Source organism: Eubalaena glacialis, chromosome 14, assembly GCF_028564815.1.
Source record: "Eubalaena glacialis isolate mEubGla1 chromosome 14, mEubGla1.1.hap2.+ XY, whole genome shotgun sequence".
Taxonomy (NCBI): domain Eukaryota; kingdom Metazoa; phylum Chordata; class Mammalia; order Artiodactyla; family Balaenidae; genus Eubalaena; species Eubalaena glacialis.
This window is the reverse complement of record NC_083729.1, coordinates 89897415-89922182: the sequence shown is the minus strand read 5'-3', so window position 1 is coordinate 89922182 and position 24768 is coordinate 89897415. Positions and strand designations below refer to the sequence as shown.

General features: G+C 41.4%; 2 protein-coding genes across 12 annotated transcripts in view; one reads left to right on the top strand and one right to left on the bottom strand.

Moving 5' to 3' along the window:
* Positions 1–24768, bottom strand: part of LOC133074581 (sodium/hydrogen exchanger 2) — a 467777-nt gene that overhangs the window by 363656 nt on the left and 79353 nt on the right. For 4 of the 7 annotated variants that reach the window (XM_061168501.1, XM_061168500.1, XM_061168498.1 and 1 more), the window contains exons 9-12: positions 21771–21867; positions 19410–19541; positions 17782–17872; positions 16376–16509 (exon numbers count right to left, since the gene is read on the bottom strand). In XM_061168501.1, the coding sequence (XP_061024484.1) occupies positions 16376–16509; positions 17782–17872; positions 19410–19541; positions 21771–21867 (454 nt within the window). Of the gene's footprint in view, positions 1–4954; positions 5154–11860; positions 15746–16375; positions 16510–17781; positions 17873–19409; positions 19542–21770; positions 21868–24768 lie in introns of those variants that run through there. The other 3 variants (XM_061168503.1, XM_061168504.1, XM_061168502.1) reach the window with 2 other exon arrangements.
* The window catches only part of MFSD9 (major facilitator superfamily domain containing 9), a 31890-nt gene continuing 12344 nt past the window's right edge, over positions 5223–24768 (top strand). Inside the window, exons 1-2 of one of the 5 annotated variants that reach the window (XR_009697201.1) lie at positions 5223–5413; positions 9244–9301. Coding sequence is in view for 1 of the 5 variants with exons in the window: in XM_061168505.1 (XP_061024488.1) it covers positions 5249–5413 (165 nt within the window). In the remaining 4 variants the exon portion in view is untranslated. Of the gene's footprint in view, positions 5414–7807; positions 8042–9243; positions 9302–24768 lie in introns of those variants that run through there. The other 4 variants (XR_009697202.1, XR_009697200.1, XR_009697199.1 and 1 more) reach the window with 4 other exon arrangements.

The following is a 24768-nucleotide window of genomic DNA, read 5'->3' as shown; positions in this document are numbered from 1 at the left end:
GACAGTGCAGAGGGAAGACCCAAAGCAAAGACAGGAGCAGATGTAATGAAAAATGCTCCAGCAAACCAGCCCACAGCTTAAACGTAAGGTAGCACTAGAGCAGTGTTTCTTACCTTCGGCACTACGGGCATTAGGTACTGGATAATTCTGTTGTGGAGGGTGGGGTGCTGCCCTGTGAGTTGTAGGATATTCAGCAGTATCTCTAGTCTCTATTCGCTAGATGCCAGTAGCACACCCCAAATTCAAAGACGCCCCAGGCAGCACCAAATGTCCCCGGGAGGCAAAGTCACCCTAGTTGAGAAACACTGCACTAGAGAAAGGTCAAGCCTATGGTGTATGGAGGGCAACCACGGCCACAACGAACTACAATCTCAGACCACTCTCGACCAGATTAACACACACCCTCACGCTGAAGGACTAGCAGGAGGAAAAGTGTGTGTATATATATGTAATAGTGTAATTTCACTATTACTGTCCTATACCACATGCCAAGCTTTCAACAAAATATTACAGGAACGTGAAAAGCAAGAAAAACCAGCCTGAGTTCTACTTCCAGAATGACAGCCAGGGCAGTTCTACGGATCCATTCCCTAGTGAAACTAGTGTAACTCGTGAAATCTATTTAAAACATCTGACCATTTAAATTCTAAGAAAACTGTCCTAAAAGCAAAGAGCAAATGAAGAAACATTTATTCAAAAAAATCTACTTAAATTTTGACAAGAACAGCAAGAGTCCTTGACATTTTAGCCATGGCCCACTCCCTCCTTATCTCACAAAATTTACAAAAAAATAGTAATTCACAATAGACTACAGGCCTGAATGTAAGAGCTAAAACCATATACTCTTAGTAGAAAACACGGGTATAAATATTCATGACCATTAATTAGGCAATGATTTCTTATATATCACAGCAAAAGCACAAGCAATACAAAAATTAGATAAACTGGACATTATCAAAATAAACTTTTGTGCATTAATGGACACTACCAAGTAAGTGAAAAAATAACCCTCAGACTGGGAGAAATATTTGCAAAGTATATATCTGATAAAGGACTCGTATCTAGAATATATAAAGAACTCTTACAACTCAATAATAAAAAGACAAACAACCAGTTTAGAAATGGGCAAAGTGTCTGAACAGACATTTCTTCAAAGAAGATATGCAAATGACCCATAAGCACATGAAAAGATGCTCAATATTACTGCCCATCAGGGAAATGTAAATCCACAATCATTAGATAATAAGTGTTGATGAGGATATAGAGAAATTAGAACACTCATGTATTGCCAGTAGGAATACAAAATGGTGCAGGCACTTTAGAAAACATTTTGACAGTTCCTCCATGTTTAAACGTAAAGTTACCAAATGACCTAGAAGCTCCACTGTGAGAGAAATGAAAACATATATCTACACAAAAACTTGTACACAAATGTTCATAGCAGCATTATTCATAATATCCAAAACTTGGAAACAACCCAAATGTCCATCAACTAATGAAGAAATAAATAATATGTGGTGTAACCATACAATGAATGTTATTTAGCATCCATGCTACCATATGGATGAACTATGAAATCATTATACTAAGAGAAAAAAAAGTCACAAAGGAACACATATTATATAATTCCATGCATTCTGAAATATCCAGAATAAGCAAATATAGAGTCAGAAAGTACATTAGTGGTTACCTAAGCTTTGGAGGGCTGGGGGTTTGGAGGGTTATGCTTAAGATGTGCAGGTTTTCTTTTTGGAGTGATTAAAATATTCAAAAATTGATTTTTGTGATGGTTGCACAATTCTGTATATATTTTAAAAGTTATTGAATTACACATGTTAAATAGGTTGATTGTGTAGTATGTGAATTATATCTCAGTAACGTCATTTTAAAAAAAAGAAAGAAAAAACACAGTCTGAAGAGACAAAGCAATCATCATAACCAAACCCAGATATGACACAGATGTTGAAATTATCACACAATGAAATTAAAATAATTATGATAAATATGTTAAAGATTATGTTGGAAAAGGTAGACAATATTTAAAACCAGATAGGCATCTTCAGCAGAGAGATGTAAACTGTAAGAAAAAATCAAATGCAAATTCTAGATATCAAAACATAATAACAGAGATGGTGATTGTCTTTGACAATTTCATCAGCAGACTAAACACAGCCAAGGGAAGAATCAGTGAACTTGAAGACAGATCAACAGAAATTATCCCAGCTGAAATATGAAAAGAAAAAAAGAGTGAAAGAAAAAAATAAACAGAACACATCATTCAAGGTCTAATGGGTAATAGCATTAGGTCATGCTACTGTATCAATGGAATCCCAGAAGTACATGACAGAAAATGGGGCAGAGAAATATTTGAAGAAATATGGCTGAAAATGTTCCTAAATTAGAAACACAGCAAATAACAGATCAAAGAAACTCAGAGAGTATAAAGCAGGATCAATACCAAAATAGAAAAAACACACAAGTAGGCCTATCATATTCAAACTGCTGAATATCAAAGAAAAAGATAAAATCTTAGGGGCAGCCAGATTAAAAAAAACAAATTACCTACAGAAGAATACAGCAGACGTATCATCAGATAATATACAAGGATGAAAATAATAGAGTGAAATCTTTTAAGGATTGAATGAAGAAAAAACCCACAGCTCACTCTAGAATTCTATACCCTTTAAAAGTAAAGGAAAAAACAAGCCTAGTCATACAATAAAAACAGGGGGAATTCATTGCCAGCACATAAGATAAGAAATGTTAAAGGAAGTTCTTCAGGAAGAAGGAATGTGATATAGATCAGAAACTTGGTTCTAAACAAAGAAAGTAAAATTGCTCTTCTTCTAGTTTCCTACAGTGGAATCCTGGATTATTGATTTTAGATCTTTTTTCTAACATATGCATTCAATGCTATAAATTTCCAAGTGCCACATTTGTTGCATCTGCCAACTTTGATAAGTTGTATTTTCACTTTCATTTAGTTGAAAATATTTTTTTAAATTTATCTTGAGAGTGTATCTTTGACTATGTGTTATTTAGAACTGTGTTGTTAATCTCCAGATATTTCTGAGTGTTTCAGCTACTTTCTGTTATCTAGTTTAACTCCATTGGGATCTAGTTCTAGTACATTTTTTTGTAGATTCCTTAGTGTTTTCTACATAGATGACCATGTGGTTTATGAATAAGGACAGTTTTATATCTTTCTATCAAATACAGATGTCTTTTATATCTTGTGCTTGCCTACTGCATTCAGCTGGGAAACTGATGAAACTCACTGGGAAGCCACCAGAGGGGGGTGCCTATGGAAATGGCCAGGAAGTTACTTGCTGGGGTACCTGGGAGGTTCCCCTGGAAACCAGCTGGGATGCCCACTGAACTTGCTGCCTGTATGGGTGCCACTGAACCTTGCTGGGGGCTAAGGAACACTAAGTGTCTCACATTCGCACGGCTGCCACACAAAGCACATTAGTCTGGAAGAGAAGCTCCTTCCCCATGCAGTGTCCCTCAGCACAGTCTATTGACAGAGTTTAACATCATGCCACCTAGCAAAGGAGATAGATATGTTTACAGGGTCCAGCTCCAGGATCACACAGCAGGGCAATAATGCGTGTATTTGGAGCTAATAGCAATAAACTGAAAACTGGCACAGTCCATTCTTTGGTACTCAGCTTCCAAATGCATCCTTCTGTCCACATTTCAATTTTCATAAAACAACTCTATTTTTCCACCTAACAAAAGAAAAAAAGTCTCAACAGTCGTTGCACCCATTCTGGCTCTATACATTACTCCTCAATTACTCCTCAAATTCAGTCAGTCTTACGAAATTTTCTGTTACCTAAAGACTAAATTGTAAAGTTAGGCTCCAACTGCTTGTATGTAAAATAACACTTGGAAGAAGACAGAAGAAGATGAGCATACGCGAACACCCACATGTATAACAGAGAGAAAACATGCAAAGCTTCTACTGGGCCCGGGCCCAACGTCATAGCTGATATCTATGGCTTCCTTCTTTTGCTACCTATTTCTTTTTTTTTTTTTTTTTTTTTTTTTTGCCAAGGTTCTTTATCTAAAGGAGAAAACTTTTCTAGAGATTTCAGAAACAGTAGTAATGTTAATGACCTAATTCAAATTGACAACAGCATGACAATTAACATAATATAAAATTTCATATCTATAAATGAAGCTTGAAACTAAGTGTCCCTGAATCAACTTATTGCTGGAAACAGCTATTATAGGAATAACAAGAGACACTGATTCCAGAACTGAGATTTTTTTTCTTTGATTTTTCTTTTTTTTTTTTCCTACCTATTTCTTCCTCCACTTGCCCTCAGCCTAAACATAAGCTGGTCAGGGGCCTTCACCTCATGCAAGGATGCAACTCTTCCTTCGCGAGTTCAGGAACTGATTCTTCCTGAGTTCTATCTCCTTTTGTTTCTATGTTTCTGGAATTTTCCACATAAAGTCCCTCCTCACGCCACTGTACATCACCCCATTTCTCCTCGCTAACCAGGCTCCAGCACTCCAGCCAGGAGAGGTACCCCTTTTGCCTCCTGACGGGCTGGTGGCCTCTGGAGGCCCAAACGTCCACGTGAGGGTCTCCTCTCCTCTCAGGAGAACCTTTGTTACGCCCCTGGTGGAAGCCCTGCCCTCCTGCGATGGAAAACCTCAAAACCAGGCGGCTCCAACTGGCCAAAAGGACAGCGAATGTTCCAAATGTGAGTTCCCGTCGCGGCCCCCGAGAAAGCGCTCGCGGCTTTTGTAGAATCCTCACAGCTGCAAGAGGCTGGTCCACACTATGTCCTCCTGTGTTTCAAGGGGGCAAACCGAAACCGCGAGGGGCGAAAGGAACTTTCTCCAGGTCAGTCACAGCCAACTAGGGCCCAGCGAAGCCGGCGCTACCACCTAGGCCCACCCCTACCACTCCTCAGATGAAGCTCATCATCTTAATTACCTCCAGCCCTGCAATAGCATGGGCGGCGGGCTCTTTATCCCCAGGATACGCAGAGCTTCATCATCACCGTCACAAAACCAGCGCGTCGTGCACACACGCCCACGCCCCGGGCGGGACGCGAACCAGCGGTGACCCGTGCAAACTCTCCCGCCGCGCCTGCTTAGGAAGCACAGCCCAAGAAGGGCCGCCCGCGGCGTTCGGCTCTGCGCAGGCGCAGCCGCTCGCTTCCGCCGGGGGGCGGGGCCAGCGCCGCCGGCCTGTCACGTGAGCGCAGCCCCCAGCGCGTCTGCGCCTATGGAATGTGGGGGTCGAGGCGGCATGGCTCCGGACCGGGACCTGGCCTCGGCGACACCGAGGCCGCGGCAGGAGCCCAGGACAGGGACCCAGGCGGGGGCTCCCGGCCCCGGTGCCGTCGGAGCCCGCCGCTTCCTGCTTTGTCTCTACCTGGTGGGATTCCTGGTGAGTGTGTGCGGGGCTGGGCGCGAAGTGCCGGCTGCGTCCGCGACCTGGAACCCGATCAAGGGTGCTTTTCCTTGCAGCGGTCTGCCTGGTGATGCCTCCCTACCTCTCAGTCCCGCTCTTGCCCCGTAACCGCCTTACCTCTGCACATGACCGCAAATGAGGCTTGCCCCTCGCGCCTGCACTGGGTCCAGTTCGCGCCCCCCAGTCGCAGCCCCGCTGTTTAAGACGCTCCAGCACCAGCTTCAGTTGTGACTCGGTGACCGAGTCGCGCTCGAGGGTGACCCTGGGTGTTAGATCCTGTGGCAAGTGCATCACCTGCAGCCTGGACATCAGGGGCGCACGGGGCAAGCTCGGGGAAGCCCAGCTGTGCAGTAGCTGCGGGAGCGGTAGGAACACACAGGCCCTTTTACCAGGCCAGGTGGGGAAGTTCTGTTGATCACCCCACTTGGGCAGAATGAGGTACATTTTCCTTAGGGTTCCTGGTAGACTGGAATGCTTAAAAATGCAAATCACAGTGAATTATACACATCTGCCTTTCGACAAACTGTTTATATATTGCACAAGGCAGGTTCGGTTTTGTTACGACTTGTGTGCACGTCCTGGTTTAATAAGGACAATTATTAATTTCCCATGTAGAATGGAATGATTAGAAAACTGAGTGTATGGTAGGGTAAGCCATCCAGCCAGCCAGCTGGCCCTCCATTTATTCATGGAATTTCTGAAAATCTGTTATGGGGTAGGGGTTATGGAGCTCCAGGCACTGTAATACACATTCCCAACCGGGAAGACCTTGCAGTATTACTAACTAAGCTTGTGTTGGTAGTTCCTGTGCCGTTATATGCGGGAACCCTACATCTGCCTCTTCACTCCTCTTTTCCCACGTCTAGGCCTAGTTCAGTTGCCCTGGTTGTGAGCTAATCCGGGTTAGGGCAGCCTTGGGACAAGGACCCAGGAGGATTTCCTCTTTGCTGGGCCTGGGACTTTATCTTGAAGGCAAAAGGAGCTGGTCAGGTTAAGTGTCAATGGGAGAAGGCTGCCTTCTGAGGCCTTGAAGATGGTCCCCAAGGGCACTGGGTCCTGGCAAAGAGGAATTACTGTTTTCTGCCCAGATGCAGGTGAAGATCACAACTCCCCAGTCTGATGCCTGACTCGAGTTAGGATGCTGAGCTGTGCTTAGCTAGGAGAGGAGCGGGGGGACAGCCTCCTTCCCCATCCTCAGTGCAAGGTGTTCAACAGTCTGTCAAGTTTAATGTTGAGTTAGTAGCTGTTAAGACAACGAGGGAAGCATATTCATCAAATCCCTTAGACACAGAACCATGAGAGACCCACCCAGGGAGGGCAACTTTTGCACCAGGACCTGTGTCTCCAGTTACCATGGCGACCCCACCCCAGGCTCAGTGCTTGGGTTCAGAGCCTGGCTCTCCTTCTGATCCCATTTCTTTAATCTTAGTTCAGTCTCAGGATGTGGTGCCTCTTCAGCCTTCCAATCCAGTCACCCAGAATTCAGAACCGTCCACTCTGGGTGTTTCTTCAAATTTGGAAAGGGAGTTCTGTGTCATCCATGCTCTGGTAGGGGATGGGGACCACCCTAACTCAGATGGTACTGGAATCTGGCTCTGCCAGATGAAAAGGATTTGGACCCTTACCTGGAAAGTCCAGACCAGGGTTCAGAGAGTTTTGGAGACCAACATGACGAGAATGCAAAATAGTTTGAGATTTTAAAAATAAATTTGCAGATCATTCTCTATGGCCTTCCGATACAGATTTGAATATTCCAAGCTTCTCGTATGTTGGCTACATGCTGTGCACATGGCACAGTCTAATCTAGCAAGCCTGATGGAAAGTTTTAATAATTTTAATAATCAAAAAGAATCGTTAGGTCTCTAATATCTTAAGGAGAAAATGTAAGATTTCCCAGAGTTAAAAGAGAATAGGGAATTTTTTAATGGAAAACGTTGTAAACAATTAAAATATATGCCACTTTGGGTATCCTTGAAGAATCTAAAGGCTCTTTGTTAGCTAACATGTAAGGAATATTATACGTAATTTAGTTGTTATTTTTAATATACCTAGGGATGTAAAGACCCCTAAGACTTTTGGGAAGATGGTTTCCAATTGGGAGAGGAAAGGAATAAGATTAAAGCATTTGTCAAAATGTTTTGTTTTTAGCTCTTATCTGTGTTTCCAGGTTTTAATTTGTTCAGGAAGGAAGGCTAAGATGACCCTCTAGGTACTTTTTGATTAGCATCCTAAGATGATGCTAAGAGCTATGATTGCGGTCCTTTCTTTCCTCCAGATACCCGGAGAGATTTAGATTCCATTTAATCAGCATTAGTCAGGTGATAATTCTTGTTTTAAAAAAAAATAATCCGGGCTTCCCTGGTGACGCAGTGGCTGAGAATCTGCCTGCCAATGCAGGGGACACGGGTTCGAGCCCTGGTCTGGGAGGATCCCACATGCCGCGGAGCAACTGGGCCCGTGAGCCACAACTACTGAGCCTGCGCATCTGGAGCCTGTGCTCCGCAACAAGAGAGGCCACGACAGTGAGAGGCCCACGCACCGCGATGAAGAGGCCCCCGTTCGCCGCAACTAGAGAAAGCCCTCGCACAGAAACGAACACCCAACACAGCCAAAAATAAATAAATAAATTTATTAAAAAAAAAATAATCCACTAATCGAGAAATATTTGGGTTCCTACCCTGAAAAGGGTCCTGAAACTTTAGAATGTATTCATCAGATATCACCGAGAGAGGTAGATGTTCCCCGAGAAAGGTTTAAGTGGTCCCCTCTCACCTGATTTCCTTATAAATGGTTATAAGCACATGACCAGTTGCCAGATTTGAAGTGCACTCAAAAGAGGGTGGTTTTGAAGAAGCTATGGCTTCAGAAGAAGGGAGAAGTTGCCTTTTATAGTCATGGAGAAGTCAATTTTAAAACAGAACTTCCTGAGAGGGAAGAGCTAGCAGCCAGCTAGAGAAAGATAATGTTTTTCAGGCTCACTAAGTGTTAAAATAAGTCTATCATGAGTTGCTGTTTTCATATTTACCTCCTATAGATTTCAGCCTGACTACTTACAGCTTCCTCTCCCCTTCTCATTTAGAATAATCATTTGAAATAAATGACAAGTGGTACTGGGAATTTTTTTGGAAAAAAAAATCTTGTTGGACAATTGAGTTTCCTTTTCTGAAAAATCCAGAAAACTCAATAGCTAGCTGATGTATTTTGAGTCTTATAAATCATATAAAACATCAGCAGGCTGATGGGGCAAAGCTGATAGTAAAGGTCAGAAGAAATTGGCTCAGAACCAGAGGAAATTCTAAGTAATCTTAAAATTGAAATAATGAGCCATGGTTCTGGTATTATAAATGTGTCAGCTATTTAAGGTCACTGGATATTAAGTATATGGCCATCTAAAGCTGTAACCATGGAAAAGGGCCCCTAAGAAGCGTATTTGGAAGTTCGTGTTTCTGTTAGGTTAATGTACAGCCACCAAGAGAAGGAAGCAAAGGATTAATTGTGGAAGAAAAAAGATATTTCTATTTAACCAGGATTACAGGAAAAGGAATTTGGGTTGAATATAAAGAAAACTGTGTGTGTGCAAGATGTGTTTTTCCTCTCCCGAACCAGTTGTAGCAGGTAACCAAGTGACAGAGGAAGGAAAACAAAACTTCAAGGAAAAAATGTCTTTCTACTAACTCAGAGTATTAGCCAAAACGATCAGTACTTACCCCAGAATTGAAGGAAAGAGGACACGTTTCCACTTCTGCCGTGTCAGACCTCTCTCAGCCCTCATGTCTCTTAATGTTCATCCTGTTTCTACCGTGCAGGTACTGTTATCCCCATTTTTTACAGATGACAGCACGGACACGGGTAACATGAAATGACTTTCCAAGGACACGTGCTTAGTAAGTGATGGAGCTGGAATTGAAAACCTCTGGCCCCAGAGCCCATGCACCTTCTGTGCCTTAGTGAAGACCAGCAGGCCATCCCCTAGTACCCCAGCCTTCTCTCTCCTTTCTGCTGTACTGAGACCTTCCCTTCAGGTCTTACCTCGTCAGGCTATAGACGGCACATGGGTCTCCTTCCTTGACTCCGGGAGGAATTTCACATTATTTAACAGGTGCTGCTTTGCTCAGAAATACGCATTATCCCTCCCTCTTTGTTCATTTCATTACTCCCCATTTTTTAAATTTGAGGAATGCATGTAGTACATGCTCCTTGAATATTAAGGATCAGTGACAAAGAAGCTAAAGTTAAAATGGATTCTCGGTCAGGGCGATCCAGGCATTTACAGGTGGCAACTGTTGTAACACATTGTATTTGGATTCCTTGATTCCTTGAACCTGATGAGTATAGCTTACTGTAGAATACAATTTTGAGTTCTTGTTTGCTCAAAATTTTAGATACTGTGTTTTTTTTTTAATCGGTTTATAATTAGGATCACCACTTTAAAAACACTCAGGGCTCAGTTTCCAATTTGCGTTAATGAGCGTTTTGTTGCTTAGGATTTGGTGTAAGCATGGTCGTCCCTTTACTGAGCCTTCATGTCAAGTCTCTTGGAGCGAGTCCAACAGTTGCTGAAATAGTAGGTGAGCAATCCTGCACATTTTCAGAGCACTGATTTTCAACCCCCCTGAACTGAGTACCTGAAAACACATCAGTCTTTTAGCTAAGTAATATCCAACGGTGAACTGAAAAGGGGATAAAATGAATTTTCAGACTATTTCAAAATACGACCCTGGAGCAAATGTAGTTCATCTTTTCCTAGACTACGTATGTTCGGAGAGGTTTCCAGGTATAGCATCACCCCCGTGCCCCACACCGCCTGTGACGTCACAGGTACTTACTGAGCCTCTCCAGGGAGCTGCTTAGGCATGGACTCCTGCCTGCGGGAACCTGTAGCCTAATGTTATAGTCATGGAGAAGTCATGACTTCTCGCCTCACGCAGGGTGAGAAGGACGCTCTCAAGGTCCCTAAGGGTGACCTTTGCCTCTAGTCTCTCTCCTGCTCTCCCTCAATTTTATTCTGAAGGCCTTTTACTAAAAATTGTATTACTTTACTCTTCCATCTGAAAAATTATTATGGGGTAATTTACTTTTTAAAAATGGTCTTTTTTTCCCTAATGTTTTTCTGTTAATTTCATCCAGTTTTGCGATGGGTCTAGCTGATTTTATGGATGTTACTTATGTTTTTTATAGGCTCCTCCTATGGCGTTTTGCAGTTCTTTTCCGGCACATTGGTGGTAAGTCCTCTTCCACCTGGCAACACATCTTGAAAGTATAACCCTACGCCTCTGAGGCCACCCATCATGGCTGTAGTAAAATAGGGGTTTGAGGTTTACCAAAAAGGAAGTGTGCAGATGGTGAGGATTTGCAGTGCCCTTAGATCAGGAAGGATCCCTCGGTCATCTCTCTCCCTCAGTTGACCTCTGAGAAGACATAGGCCTGAAGAGATTGTGTGGCTGGATCTGAAAGGACCTCGCTGAGTCAGAATGAGAGCCCGCTTTTTAAACTGTAACATGTTTTTCCCATGATTCCCTGCCAACTTTTTACTAGGAGAAAAGAATGTAAACAGAAGTTATTACCAGTTTTGTTTGTTTCCATTAATTGACAATCATCAAATCCATTCAGATCTTAGGATTCTATTTGAAGTTGGGCCTTTTTGAACTACATGGCGTATCAATTATAAAACTTAAGTGTGTAGACAGAGGAGCCACTGGGAGTGGTGGGTTGTACACCGACCGCAGTGGGTAGAAAGACCCAGAGCTGACCTCACCACTGCCACTTCTGACCACGCAGTAGTTTGCAGTTCAGAACCTTTCACTGATGTGCCCCTTCTTTCCTGCCCCTGTGTGCCCTCCACTGCACCATGCCGGTCCTGAGGCCTCGGCGTCCAGTGATTCGTGTGCTACAAACAGAATGGTCAGTTTAGTCCCAGGGATTGATCAGCTGTGACCTTGGTCTAAATAGCTGGTCTCACAGTGAGTGAACACCATGTACATACAACACTATGTTTCCCAAGAGTGGCTCATGTGTAAAATATTTTTTATTATTTGTTTTTGTTAATGAATTTACTTATTTATTTTTGGCTGCGTTGGGTCTTCGTTGCTGCACGTGGGCTTTCTCTAGTTGCGGCGAGAGGGGGCTACTCTTCGTTGAGGTGCGTGGGCTTCTCATTGTGGTGGCTTCTCTTGCTGCGGAGCACGGGCTCTAGGCGCATGGGCTTCAGTAGTTGTGGCACGTGCACTCAGTAGTTGTGGCTCACGGGCTCTAGAGCGCAGGCTCAGTAGTTGTGGCACACGGGCTTAGTTGCTCCGTGGCATGTGGGATCTTCCCAGACCAGGGCTCGAACCCGTGTCCCCTGCATTGGCAGGCGGATTCTCAACCACTGCGCCACCAGGGAAGCCCCTGAAACTACTTTAATACTCTTAAAAATTCTTCTTTCACAAATTCCAGCTCTAATGACCCCATTTAGTACAAATGAGAATGGTTTTGATGTATAAATATAAAAGTTGGAATTTCTGGGGCTTTCCTAGTTTCATGTGATGTATTATTTTCTCCATAGTGATTAATTAAACATTTCCATGTAATTTAATATTTTAAACTTCTGTATGACATTTCACAGAAACCAGGAGAAGCGCTCCTTTGTCAGCATACACACATAAACTTTCTGTTTGGCAGATACTGTAACTGGAGGCCTCATTTAAACTAGAAATTTAAGTAGAAAAAAAGCCTCGTTTAAATTAGAAATTCAGTTACCACTCGTACTTAGGACTCAGCAGGACCCAATGAAATAAAAAAGGGGAAAAACATTTGAATATTTAATTCAAAGTATTTCGTTACAGAAGTGAAAATCAGAAAAGTCACCACCAGTATGTCCAGCATTAAGTCTGCTGGGCATCTCACGGAGGGATTTTCTCCACCCTACAATACAAGGATGACGGGTCCCCATAAAACCTCTGTGACAGACTGAAAGGTCCCGAGCCATCCAAAAGAATGAATACGCCATGCGGGTTGAAACGTGACCGTCCATTTACAGTAGCTTGGTTAACTCTGCACACAGAAAAACTCATTCCCTGACCAGACCGGTATGAGAACTGACCCACAGTTTATTGACTATTCTTAGAGGTAGTCAAGTAGAATTTTATTTGAAAAAAAATTGTAGAAAACTAGAAATATAAAAGGGATTGGAAAATGATGTGCCAGCAGAACACTGAAAACACTCAACAGCTAACTAACCATGTGGGTATTTGGCCACCATCTGCTGACCGACCGTCTGAGGGTGTCAGCCACGTGGGAAGTGAATGACATTGGGAGAAATTCCAAAGGGAGCTGTCATTTCTTGTCATTTCTCGTGGATGAGAGCTATGGTCCCTGCCAGGCAGCAGTTACCAGCTGGGGCTCTCACTTGCATTGCAGGTAGGCTGAAGAAAGGACCTGGTTAAAATGTGGGATATAAAATACCAGCAAGCTGGGACTTCCCTGGCGGTCCGGTGGTTAATACTTTGCCTTCCAATGCAGGGGGTGTGGGTTCAATCCCTGGTCAGGGAGCTAAGATCCCACGTGCCTTGCCACCAAAAAACCAAAATATAAAACAGAAGCAATATTGTAACAAATTCAATAAAGACTTTAAAAAAAAATGGTTCACATCAAAAAAAAAAAATCTTAAAAAAAAAAAAACCAGAAAACTACCCATTTTGCTCTAAAAGTGGAGAAAAAAAAATGAACCAGAAAACCCCAGATTGCCAGACAGTTCTGATTCATCAGCCTGACTTGTTCAAGCTGATGGAGGGAATCAATATTCAGTGTTCAGGCCTCAACATAATGTCACAGCTACTTCAACTGCACAAAGAAACCTTTCAATCACTCTTGAAAGAGTAAAGTATGCACTTGGAACTCATAAAATATTATAGTTCTCATACTTGTTTGTGAAATGCCAGTTTTAACATAAACATGATTTGGGCAATGCAACAGATATAAAATGTGTTGAGACATGTAATAAATAACTGCTTCTCGCTTCTTATATAAACAAACATGCCCCCCCCCCCCGCCAGGTAAAACGGTACACCCCGACTCCAAAGCTTAGCAAAAGCCGAAGGGAATTTCACCCTGAATGTTTGGAGGCATATACAGCAAACACATGTTTCTAAAAAGTGTCAGACTTTGGGGCCAATTTCTAATCGTTTGCTAACTGACATAACTGCTCCCAACAATCGGCCTTAGCATCACATATAAAGAAATAAGCCCTGACTTTGTAAATAGTTCAAATCAATTTTTTTTTACAACAAACATTAAAGACCCATCAAAATTCCCCAGTCACACTGGAACTTTGGCCGGATCAAGTGTTGTTTGAAACAAGGGAATCATTTACAAGGGCAGGGATGTTTCTGTACTGCAGAAATTTAGATTGTTGTGACATTTAGTTAAAGGGTTTCAACTCCATACCCTCTCCTCCTGTAGTGTCTAGAAATTAATAATTTCATAAAAAGAAGGTACAGAGAAAAAACTAAAGTCAAATTTCTTTTTCATCGATTTTATCATTCCACAGATAAGGAAAAATTTAAACTGATAATAAAGATAAAATGACATAAGTGTTCCTTTTTAGAAATTTACACAATGTCATCCAAGTGTTTTAGCTGACTTTTAATTGGTGAAAGCTGAATTTGGTCTACGTGCTTAACAAGAATGTTTATCATAATAAACATTTCCATGTTTTTCTCCTTCCGTTCCAGAACGTTAGACTCCTTCTAATATTTATTAATCTAGGACACCAAGAAAAATCAGGAAATTCATTTTTAAGATCATTTTACATTTCAACCTTCCTTTTCAGATTTCATAAACTGTAACTTAGTCTTCAAAATCTCAAGAATATACATCACATCTCTTGATAAATTATAGTCCTATAATGAAAATTCTAAATTAAAAGTTTTAATTTATTTCCAGCAGATGAAACACATATATATTTTTTTATATATAAATATTTCCATTTAAAATTAAGAATTTTGGCACAGGGTCCTAAACGTGTAGTTTTCAAATTACGTCTACATTGCTTTCCACTGATCAACCTGGGAGAGTTTGGGAAAGAAATCGTGCACTTTTTGAACTTGTACCTTGTGTGTTTACCCTTCCCTCTGTCTCATGCCCAACAATCTAGCAGTATTCCAAGATTTTAGAACATGAGAAAAAAAGGTAGAAGATTTACTTCACGTTGGTGGAGGAAGAAGGAAGGGATAAGATTTACAGCTGAGGATTTCTAAGTACCGGATCTTTTTGTTTAATTTATTCATATTTTTCCAGCAATTGTATGTGGTCACTTGTCTCCTTTGCTGTATCTCCAGTGTGAATCCAAGGGACTACATGAGTGGCTTCATCTCATATCTAAACCCAGAAATTTTGAGTCTTGTTCTAGTCAAGTTTTAAAGAGGGGGTTTTTCTGGGAAAAGTGGCAGTCCAATAAAATCTATAGTCTGAGAGATTCCAATATTAATCTTTAATGATTATGTTCCACTTCTTGTCTTTCTGCTGTACTTTTAAAAAGTACTCAGATGAGTAGAATTCGTTTTTAGATGAAGAATTTGAGCTACTACTTTCTTGAGGGGGGAGAGGTAACAAATTACAGACTAGTGCAAAAAAAAAGAGAACTCCCACATTCTCCAAAGTGCTTCCTGCATAAAATTCAAAACCTGAATTCTCACCAATTTGTTAAACATTGGAATATTGTTTATCCCTACTTTTATCCTTGTCTGCTTGGAGCCTCTGTCCTGGATTCAAAGTTCTAGAATGTGCTACAGAAAAGGTCTAAAGCAGGTGGCTGCAGGTGGGCGTGACAGGGGATCTCCTGCATCTTCCTCCCAGTATTGCACAATATAAAACCCGGCAGCCAGCTGTGCAGGCGCTGCCCTGTCATCTCCACACCCACCACGTGAGGCCAGACTTCATCACAAGCTGGCTCTGAGTCTGGCATACAGCATAAGCTGGTTTCACCCACACAGCCCTTCTCTTGTACCATTTAAACACGACGGGGAGATGGAATCTAGGTGTCACCCCAAACGACATCAACGAGGTCAAATGAGGAACAAATTGAAAACCAGCTGACTCTCATCATTTCATAGGCGCTGCAGTCTGGGAGCCAGGCCACGAGGTTCTGCCTAGATGCTCTGGCTGTTGCCGTCCTCAGGGGTCTCTGCTCCGTGCTGTGCTTTTCCTTAACTGGCATCAGCTCAGGATCAGGAAACACCACCCCGAGCTGATGGCCCCCCATCCTCTAGGAGCTGCCCTGGATGCCACGGAAAGGTGTTCTGAGTATTTTTAGTGCCGTTCACTGAAAAACTGATTACAGATATACATATTTTTTCATAAATAAAATCTGAGGCATATATGTATATATTAAAACTTTCACCAACAAGGGTGTGTTAAAAATTTCAAGTTCTGTCCTTCAAGTTCAATACAGGCACACGTGGCTTTTTTTTCTTCAGGCTTGCAAAGAATACAACTGCTAGCAACAGGTCATATGAGATATTTTATGGGGCTTCTGTTTCTTTGATTTTCTTCTTTTTGGGATAAGCATTCACCCCATGGATCAAAGGCATGGCTCTACCACCCAAGGACAGTATTTAGATGCATAGAGGGTTGGAAGTGGATTCCCTTGCTGTGTCAGGTTGCTGGGTAACCAGCCACAGCTGGGCAGGGCCGGTCCCCCGGGGTCTGCTTTGGCCATTTCCATTAAGGCCTCTCACTCCCGAATCGACCTTTCCGGTTTCCAGGTTCTGATGCCCTTCGGACCAGCCTAGGTGGCGCCTTGGGTCGGATACCTTCGTTCATACGGTCGCCCCGCACGGAGCCAAAGTGGCCTTTGGAGAGGAGGGGCTGGCAGAGCACGCCTGGGGCCTGGGGGCCCCCCTCTTTGCTGTGGGCAGCTGGGGAGCTGCAGGGCTGCCCTGGCCCGGAATCAGCGCCTACCTCGTTCTTCCATTCCATTTTATAGGCCTGGGGGGCTTTCTTTGAGAACTGTTCTGGCAAGAAGCGCCTGGCTCGGGGCTGCAGGTTGAGGACGGTGGTCCCGACGTCTGGGTCTGAGTCACTGCTGTTGCCACCTGCCAGGGAGCAAAAGAAGGACAGCATGGGCGGGCCTTTTAGGGAGAAGGTGTGACAGGCGACTGGCCAATACATTCGTGGGTCCGGCACCTGCTGTGCCCTCCCTGGGGCTCTGGGGCTCTGGGGCTCGGGCAGGGAGGCCAGAGGGCGCACCCCGACTGCGGCTGAGTCCTGGGCACGTGCATAAGTCCCGTGAGCACGCATGTCCACAAGTGTGTACTCTTGCTAATTCTGAAGAGCTTCCCATGTGCCAGCCACTGTCCTAAGCACTTTTAAATGCATTAATCTACTGAATCATCACCCACTTTACATAGGAAGTAACTGAGGTTCAAAAGATATTAGTAAGGGGTGGAGCTGGATGTCAAACTGAGACCACCTGGCGGCAGCTGTGCGCTCACCTGCCCCATCCGAACGGCCCCAGGCGGCTCAGTTCAGTGTCTGGCACACGGTAAACAGATCAATAATTAGCTGCTATTATGAAGATTCTTGTCTTGATCTAGGATGTACAATCTCATGCACAGCTTTATTTCCTTTATATTTTCATAAAATGGTCAAAACACCAATATGGCTTGCAATCTACATAAAGATTACCATCAAATGAAGAGATATTAGCCGTCATGTCAAAGCTTTAATAATTACAGCCAGAAGTCAATTATATAGTTGCCTTTATGAAAATATATTAAAATTATTATATTAAAATTAATATATTATATTAAAATATATTAAAATTAATTATATTAAAATTAAAATTATGAACATTTAAGTTAGAAATGTAAGAATTATAGAATTAAAATTAAATTATTATTTTAAATAATTATTTTATTATTAAAAATTTTATTAAAAATTTTATTATTAAATTTTATTTAAATTTTATTATTTATTATTTAAATTTATTTAAATTTATTTAAATTTATTATTTATTATTAAATTTTATTATTAAAATTAAATTATTATTTTAAAATTAAAATTATTTAATTATAGAATTAAATTTAAACCTTTGAAGACTGACAACTTTCTATTTACCTGTTCACCAACCACGGTGACATCTGCTTTTGCTATATCGAATAGAATCAAATAACTGATTGAATTACGTATAACGTGCACAGAACTCCATTCCAAAAGGATGCAACACTAATAAAAGGTCACCAAATTATTATTATAGATTTGCAAACGACTGAACTCATTGTCCTTAAAAAAGAAGGAAAATTTTTCTATTTTATAAACACTAATAAATAAGTTTAAAGTCTTTTTGCTCCAACTGTGTTCAATACCTGCATTAGAAATATTCTTTTTCTTTTGTAGCTTTTCTGGAAGCTTTGTATTTTTTGGTAAGGATAAATATCGGGAGGTTGAGGTGGAAGCCTGTAAAAAAAAAATAGAAAACCTTATTTAGATGACACACATGTCATTTATTGTATGTTACAGGCTTAGAATTCTATGTCAAACCTAACCTTGGTGTTAAAAATTAAAATTTTAGCTCTGGATTCCAAAACTACTGGGTGAGGAGCTGTAGGGATGGGGAGCAAATTTCCAAGTAATAGTCATTTTATTTAAAATAGGTAAAACCTCTCCTAAAATATCATGGAAATCAGTACTACTAAGGAAAACAGAAATAAAGTAGGACCCTTAGGAACAAGGTACGAAAACCACCGGCTTTTCTTAAAGAAAAGCTACAGAAATACCCACTTATAAAAGCATTACTAAAAAAGACTTAGAACCTACATGGATAGGGAGGAAGATATATGAAAAATGTAGCATGTTTAAGTTGTATTTACTTTCACAAATCTTGAAAATGACAGAACAAAGTATTACTATAGCTAACTTGCTGGCATTTCCAAAGCCACAGTCTCTAGTTTCTTTAACTTTTAATCGATGCTGCCACATTTCACATGTAAAAAAAAATAATATTGGGCTTCCCTGGTGGCGCAGTGGTTGAGAATCTGCCTGCCAATGCAGGGGACACAGGTTCGAGCCCTGGTCTGGGAAGATCCCACATGCCGCGGAGCGACTGGGCCCGTGAGCCACAACTGCTGAGCCTGCGCATCTGGAGCCTGTGCTCCGCAACAAGAGAGGCCGCGACAGTGAGAGGCCCGCGCACCGCGATGAAGAGTGGCCCCCGCTTGCCGCAACTAGAGAAAGTCCTCGCACAGAAACGAAGACCCAACGCAGCCAAAAATAAATAAATAATTTTTAAAAAATAATAATAATATCGTTCACCATAACCGTTTTGGTCTCTGACAACTCAGTATAGAACATTATTGAGAATGCGATGCACTGCCTGCTATGTTCAATCCATCAATCAGAATATCCTTTTAAAGTGGCTTCCTTATCTACGGCAATGCCCTGGACCAAGTAGGATGCTGAGCACGCAGCATCTGAAACTCCCCTGACGTACACACACACACACACACACACAGGGCCTCCTAGAAGTTTCCACACATGCACGCACGGCAGCCCCCCTTCAGGCTGCACCCTCTCCCTGGAAAGGTCAAACAAGACTCTCCAAATGAAGCCTGGCCCTTCCATTCAGTTTAAAACTGTACCCTGTATGACCCTTCCCCATCCTCCCAATCTCCTTCTTCAGCCCTTTTAGGTTTATTTTGTCCACAGCACTTACTGCGTCTAACATAACAGATAATTTTCTTATTCTGTCCATTCCTGATGGCTTTCTCCCCCACTAGAATGTGAATTCCACAAGGGAAAAGAGCTTTGTCATTTTGTTCACCAACGTATTCCAAGTGCCTAGACAGTGTCTGGAATGTGATAGGTGTCCGAGCAACGTCTGGAAAGACGTGATGATGAACTCCATCCCAGGATGCCTGTGAATCAGCCCCCCAAGGCCGTCCTGGACTTTGCTGTTGGAAGCCTTCTGCGTCCCAGAGCCACGAAGCCCCCTTACCCTGTGCTCTCGATTCAAGCTGCTGTCCTTCCGAATGCTTTCCCGAAGGCTGTGCCTTCGACGGATCAGGATCTCCTTGGCTTGCCTCTCACTCGTGTCGGCCGTCAGATTGTGTCGGTTGTAGGACAAAGTCTGAAATGAAAACACAAGCAACATTTTACAAAAACGATGATCACTGCCTGGAAATTCCAAAACTTCACTACATTTCTTTGGCTTTGCACCTCTGATAGGTACTTAACAATGAATGTGCAGGGGGGAAAAACAAGAAGTATAGAAGTTAACATTCTTTCAAATTTTGAACGAATTCATGGGCTACCAAATCTCGATTTCAGGGTAACAGTGGTAGTAATTTCAAGTTATTTGTAGAGATATATGATATATGGGTGTCACAGAAACCCTTAGAACTGCGCTGGGCACAGAAGTGCTCAGTTGATATTACCTACTGTTACTAGCTATGACGAAGATGGTGATGGTGGTGGTCTTGTCTAAATGTGTCAGAGCAGGAGCTGTATTGTATTCATTTGTTTCTGCAGGGAATATAGTGCTTTGTTCTATTCATAGATATATTCAATACATATATCCACACATGTATTCAATAACTGTATTTGATTGAACCAATAAAATCCTCTACCTAAGAAAAAAGAATTCACGTTCTAATAAAAGTCGGTGAATACTTTTTTTTTCATTGAAAAGTGTGATCTTTATAAATGAGAAAACGATCGAATTCATCAAGCACCTTCGACTACCTTGAAGTACCCTGTCTGTATTTACCCATCAGTAGTGGCTGGGGAAAAACACAAGTCAACTTATACCTTCCCTATTGAATAGTAATTGCTAGTATAAAAACCAACCACTTTGGGCCACTTGGTGGCGCCATGACCCTCTATTAAGTCAAGAACATTTCTTCTTTTCAAATTGAGAAAAGCTGCTGGCTCCATCAGTAATGATCATGTCCTGGTATTTGAAGCCATACAATTTATAAACGAGGGCTGTCCAGGGCATAATATTTTTAGTTTTATAAGCTCTAGAGAAATCCACTTCCTAAAATAAATTGTATTTAGTAATTAAATTCATTTTCTGATAGAAATAACGTGTACTTCTTGGGACTATCCTTATCCCCAGAACTACATCAGACCTAGCAGAGATAAACAGAGGTAACGCAGAACAGCACTCAATTCCTGCCTTGAGGAACTGGCTATCTAGTTGGGCACTGAAAGCTAACAAAATAATACTAAATCATGAAAGGAAGTACTAAAACTACGTGGCATGTAGGAGCTCTAAGTGCTATCCCATTCAAAGACAGGTCTGGGAACAACATAGAGGGTGTTGGGGAAACCTTAAAAATCGGAGAATATGGATGGACTGACAGAAAGGAGTGGGACATTCCAAGTGGAGATGCAGGGGAGAGCAACACAATCCAAGGAATGAATTCAGACCTGTCCTCCGTGGGTGTCTGGGTGGGTGAGGGAGAGGTAGAAGGGGGAACTTGAAAATAGATCCTGAAGGCTGAAAGAACAGTTAGTTTAGCCTGAAAGCCACGACTGCTGTGTCTCATTTTAAGTAGGAGGATGCTGCGTTAAAAGGGGCTTGAGGAAAAGAATGGAGCAGCCGTAATGTCGGATGGAAGGGGATGGTCTGAGGGGAGGCCAGCTAAGAAGCCACAGAAATGACCCTGATGTGAGTGACTGGGACCCCTGACAACTGCTGTGTCCCTGTGCCACTTCACCTCACTGTGCCTCTGTTTCTTCATCTGTAAAATGGAGACAATAACAACACCACTTGTTAGAGGATTAAAAGAGGTAATACACGCGATACAGAGAAATGGGGCTTGGCAAACTGTATGCACTAAGTGTTAACTGTATTATTAGCAAACTATGAGAACGAGGTGTTAAAAATGGAAATGGTTTGAAGAGAGTGACTCAGAAGATACAGGAAAGGAAGAAATGATCGCACTTTATGAACAACAAAGAAGGTTAAATACATTTTTAAAAGACTTCTAAGCAATAAAGCTATTTCATTAAAAAAGCTATTTCATTAAAAAAGTTTTAAAAGAGCAATCAATTGCTTTCTTCACCGTTAGATAACACACTTTTTTTTTTTTTTTTTAATCTCCAAGCCTTTGGTAGCAGAACTCCCAGCTCCCTAGGCCTCCAGCCTAGAGCCTTGACCAAGATGTCTGGGAGGAGAGCAATACCCTAAAAGGACAGACCCTGGGGTGGGTCTGAGGGAAGGAAGTGTCTGGTGTGGGACCTGCTGAGGGTGCATGACGGTGGGACAACGGCCCAACTGGACAGCATCTAATCTGAAGGCATATTTTTAGCCAAAGGCAAATACATATTTTGCTAAATAAATTATTCTTACTCGCTGACGGATCTGATAGAGATTTCTTGATAATATTTCTCGAATTTCATCCATTTCACCAGGTGTGAGCTTCCTTATTTTTTCTTCACGACAGTCACTGTGAAAGTTTAGAAAAAAGTATTTTACTATTCAACATGTATCAAATTCATCAATTTTCTTTCTTAGAGATATAAAATCATCATTTAAGAAGAAGAATCTTGGGACTTCCCTGGTGGCGCAGTGGTTAAGAATCTGCCTGCCAATGCAGGGGACACGGGTTCGAGCCCTGGTCCAGGAAGATCCCACGTGCCACGGGGAAACTAAGCCCATGCGCCACAACTACCGAGCCTGAGTTCTAGAGCTCACAAGCCACAACTACTGAGCCCACGCACCTAGAGCCCGTGCTCTGCAACAAGAGAAGCCACCGCAATGAGAAGCCCGCGCACCACAATGAAGAGTAGCCCCCGCTCGCTGCAACTAGAGAAAGCCCACGCGCAGCAACGAAGACCCAACGCAGCCAAAAATAAAATATTAATTAATTAATTTTCAAAAAAAGAAGAAGAAGAATCTTAAAGAATAACACTTAGGAATTATTCAATATTTTTAAATAATTCAAAAATCTAAAACATTGATTTTAGTGTCAAAATCATTCATACAAGTTTAATCATGCACAAGTTTTTTCAGGGTCTATTCATGCAATTATTTAAGGAGGAAAGACCAGAGTAGCTTGCAATGCTATCACTTTATTATTTCTAATACTCCATAAATTAATATAGGATTTTTTTTTCCAACAAAAACTTTAGCTGCATTTTGCTATTATGGCCTATTCTTTTAAATACCTCATTAGAAACATTTACAAAGACACCATTTACAATATGTATGTACATACAATTGATCCTCATTATTCAGGGATTCTGTATTTGCAAGCTCAGCTACTTGCTAAAATTTATAAACACATTATCAGTTCTCATCGCACTGTCCCAGTCATTCACAGACATGTACAAAGTGGAGAAAAACTTGAGTCGTTGGGCATGCACTTTCCCAAATGAGGCCAAACTCATCTGCCTCCTTGTCTCAGCTCTCATGCTGTAAAAAAAAAAGTCCTTTTCACAGCCTATTTACTGCCGTGTTTTTCACATTTTTGTGCTTTTTATTGGTGATCTTGCTGTTCTAAATGGTCCCCAAGTATAGCTCTGAAGTGCTGTCTAGTGTTCCTAAGCACGAGAAGTTCCTAAGTCTTAATTCTACTTTTTCTGAAGGATATTTTAGCAGGATATGGAGCTCTAGGTTCAGTTACATTTTTTCAGAATTTCTGAAGCTACCAATGGTGTCCATTGGTTTTGCTGAAAAATTAGTTGCCAGGTTTTTTTTCTCTTTTGAAGAAAATAAGTCTCTTTTTCCCTCTGAGTATGTTTAAGATTTTCTCTTTGTATTTCTGACTTTTAGCGGTGTTACTAGCATGTATCTCATTTGGTTCTCTCCTCATCTAATCTGCTTGGGGTTGTCACAGTTCATATCCTTTATCTATTTGGGGAAATTCTCAGTCATTATCTCTTAAAATATTGCTTCTACCAATTTCTCTCTCATCTCCTTCTGGAACTTTTCATTATATATATATGAAACTATCCCATATATTTCTCACTTTCTTTTTCATCTTTTTTTCACTCTGTTCTTCATTCTGGTTATTTCCTTCTGTCCTATCTTCCAATTATCACTTCTCTCTTCAGCTATGTCTGATCTGTTTTATACCTATCAAATGAGATCCTAAATTTAGTTACTTTATTTTTAGCTCAAATATTCCACTTAGATATTTTTTGTTTATATAATCTCCATGAGGATGCCAAAAGTGTCAATGCCATTTTCTTTCCTTAAACATGTTATTATTTCTATTTTAAAGTCACTGTCTGATAAATCAATTATCTGAATCCCCTTTGTGCCTATTATTACTCTATGTTTTGTTGATCTTTTTCTCAATGTTTCCAGTCACATTTCCTTGTCTACTCATATGCTTGGTTATTTTGGATTGAGTGCTAGACGTTATATATAAAAAAAATCATGGAGATAGTTTAACACTCTTTACAATATTATTTCCTACAGAGAAGATTTAAATTTACTTCTCTTGAGCAGCTGAGATAGAGGCAATCTCAGTCTCTGATGATTTAAACAATCATAAATTGAGATAATTCTAGGCTGGACTTCTTTCCTTTGAGGGTTAAGGTGTAGGGTTTTGAAGGAAAAACCTATAGCTGAGTACATACAAATGCTCCTCCTTCTTCGTAGGCTCTGAATTCCCATTTTATTCTCTAAGACCAATTAGTCTGTCAAAACCTCTGTTTTAGCTTTTTAGAGTCTCAGATACATTCTCTGTATTCCAGAGAGAAAATGGCAACAAATACCAGTTCTATCCTCTTGAACTTCCCTCTTTTTTGACTCTTGGCCAAGAAATTCCTCACTGTAAGGGTGCTCTCCAGCTTTCAAGCAGATATTTAAAATATATTTTGGGCAAAACATATTTTGTCCTTTTTTCTCTAGTTTTCTCAGAAGGTAGTTGGTCTGGCCCTCAGTTCATTATTGCCAGAAATATTATTCCCTATTGCCTCCCTTTTTTGCTTCTACCTTCCTCTAAAGAAAACATTTCAGGAGAGGTGGAATGGTCAATATGGCAATCATTTACCCAACTATGTAGCTATCCATTAATTTTGTTACCTACTTTCCCTAACCCTAAACGTTTGCCTTTACTGGCTTCTACCACTGGTTTCAAAATGAACTGTGAACAGAGGTAAAAGTGAGATTTCCTTCTTCTATGACCACAAAGGCAATGGCTCCTTTTTGAGAAGCTGGACAGTTGAATTATTCCTTGCTGCAAGCACAAAAGGAACAGTGCATAAGAAAGATCATAAATTGTAAAGCTAGAGTAAACTTTAGGATCAAGTCTAGCCCCATTTTCTACTTGAAGAAACTCAACATCAGGGAAACAGATGGACCAGCTTAAGGTCACACAGTGAGTTATTTGCAGAGC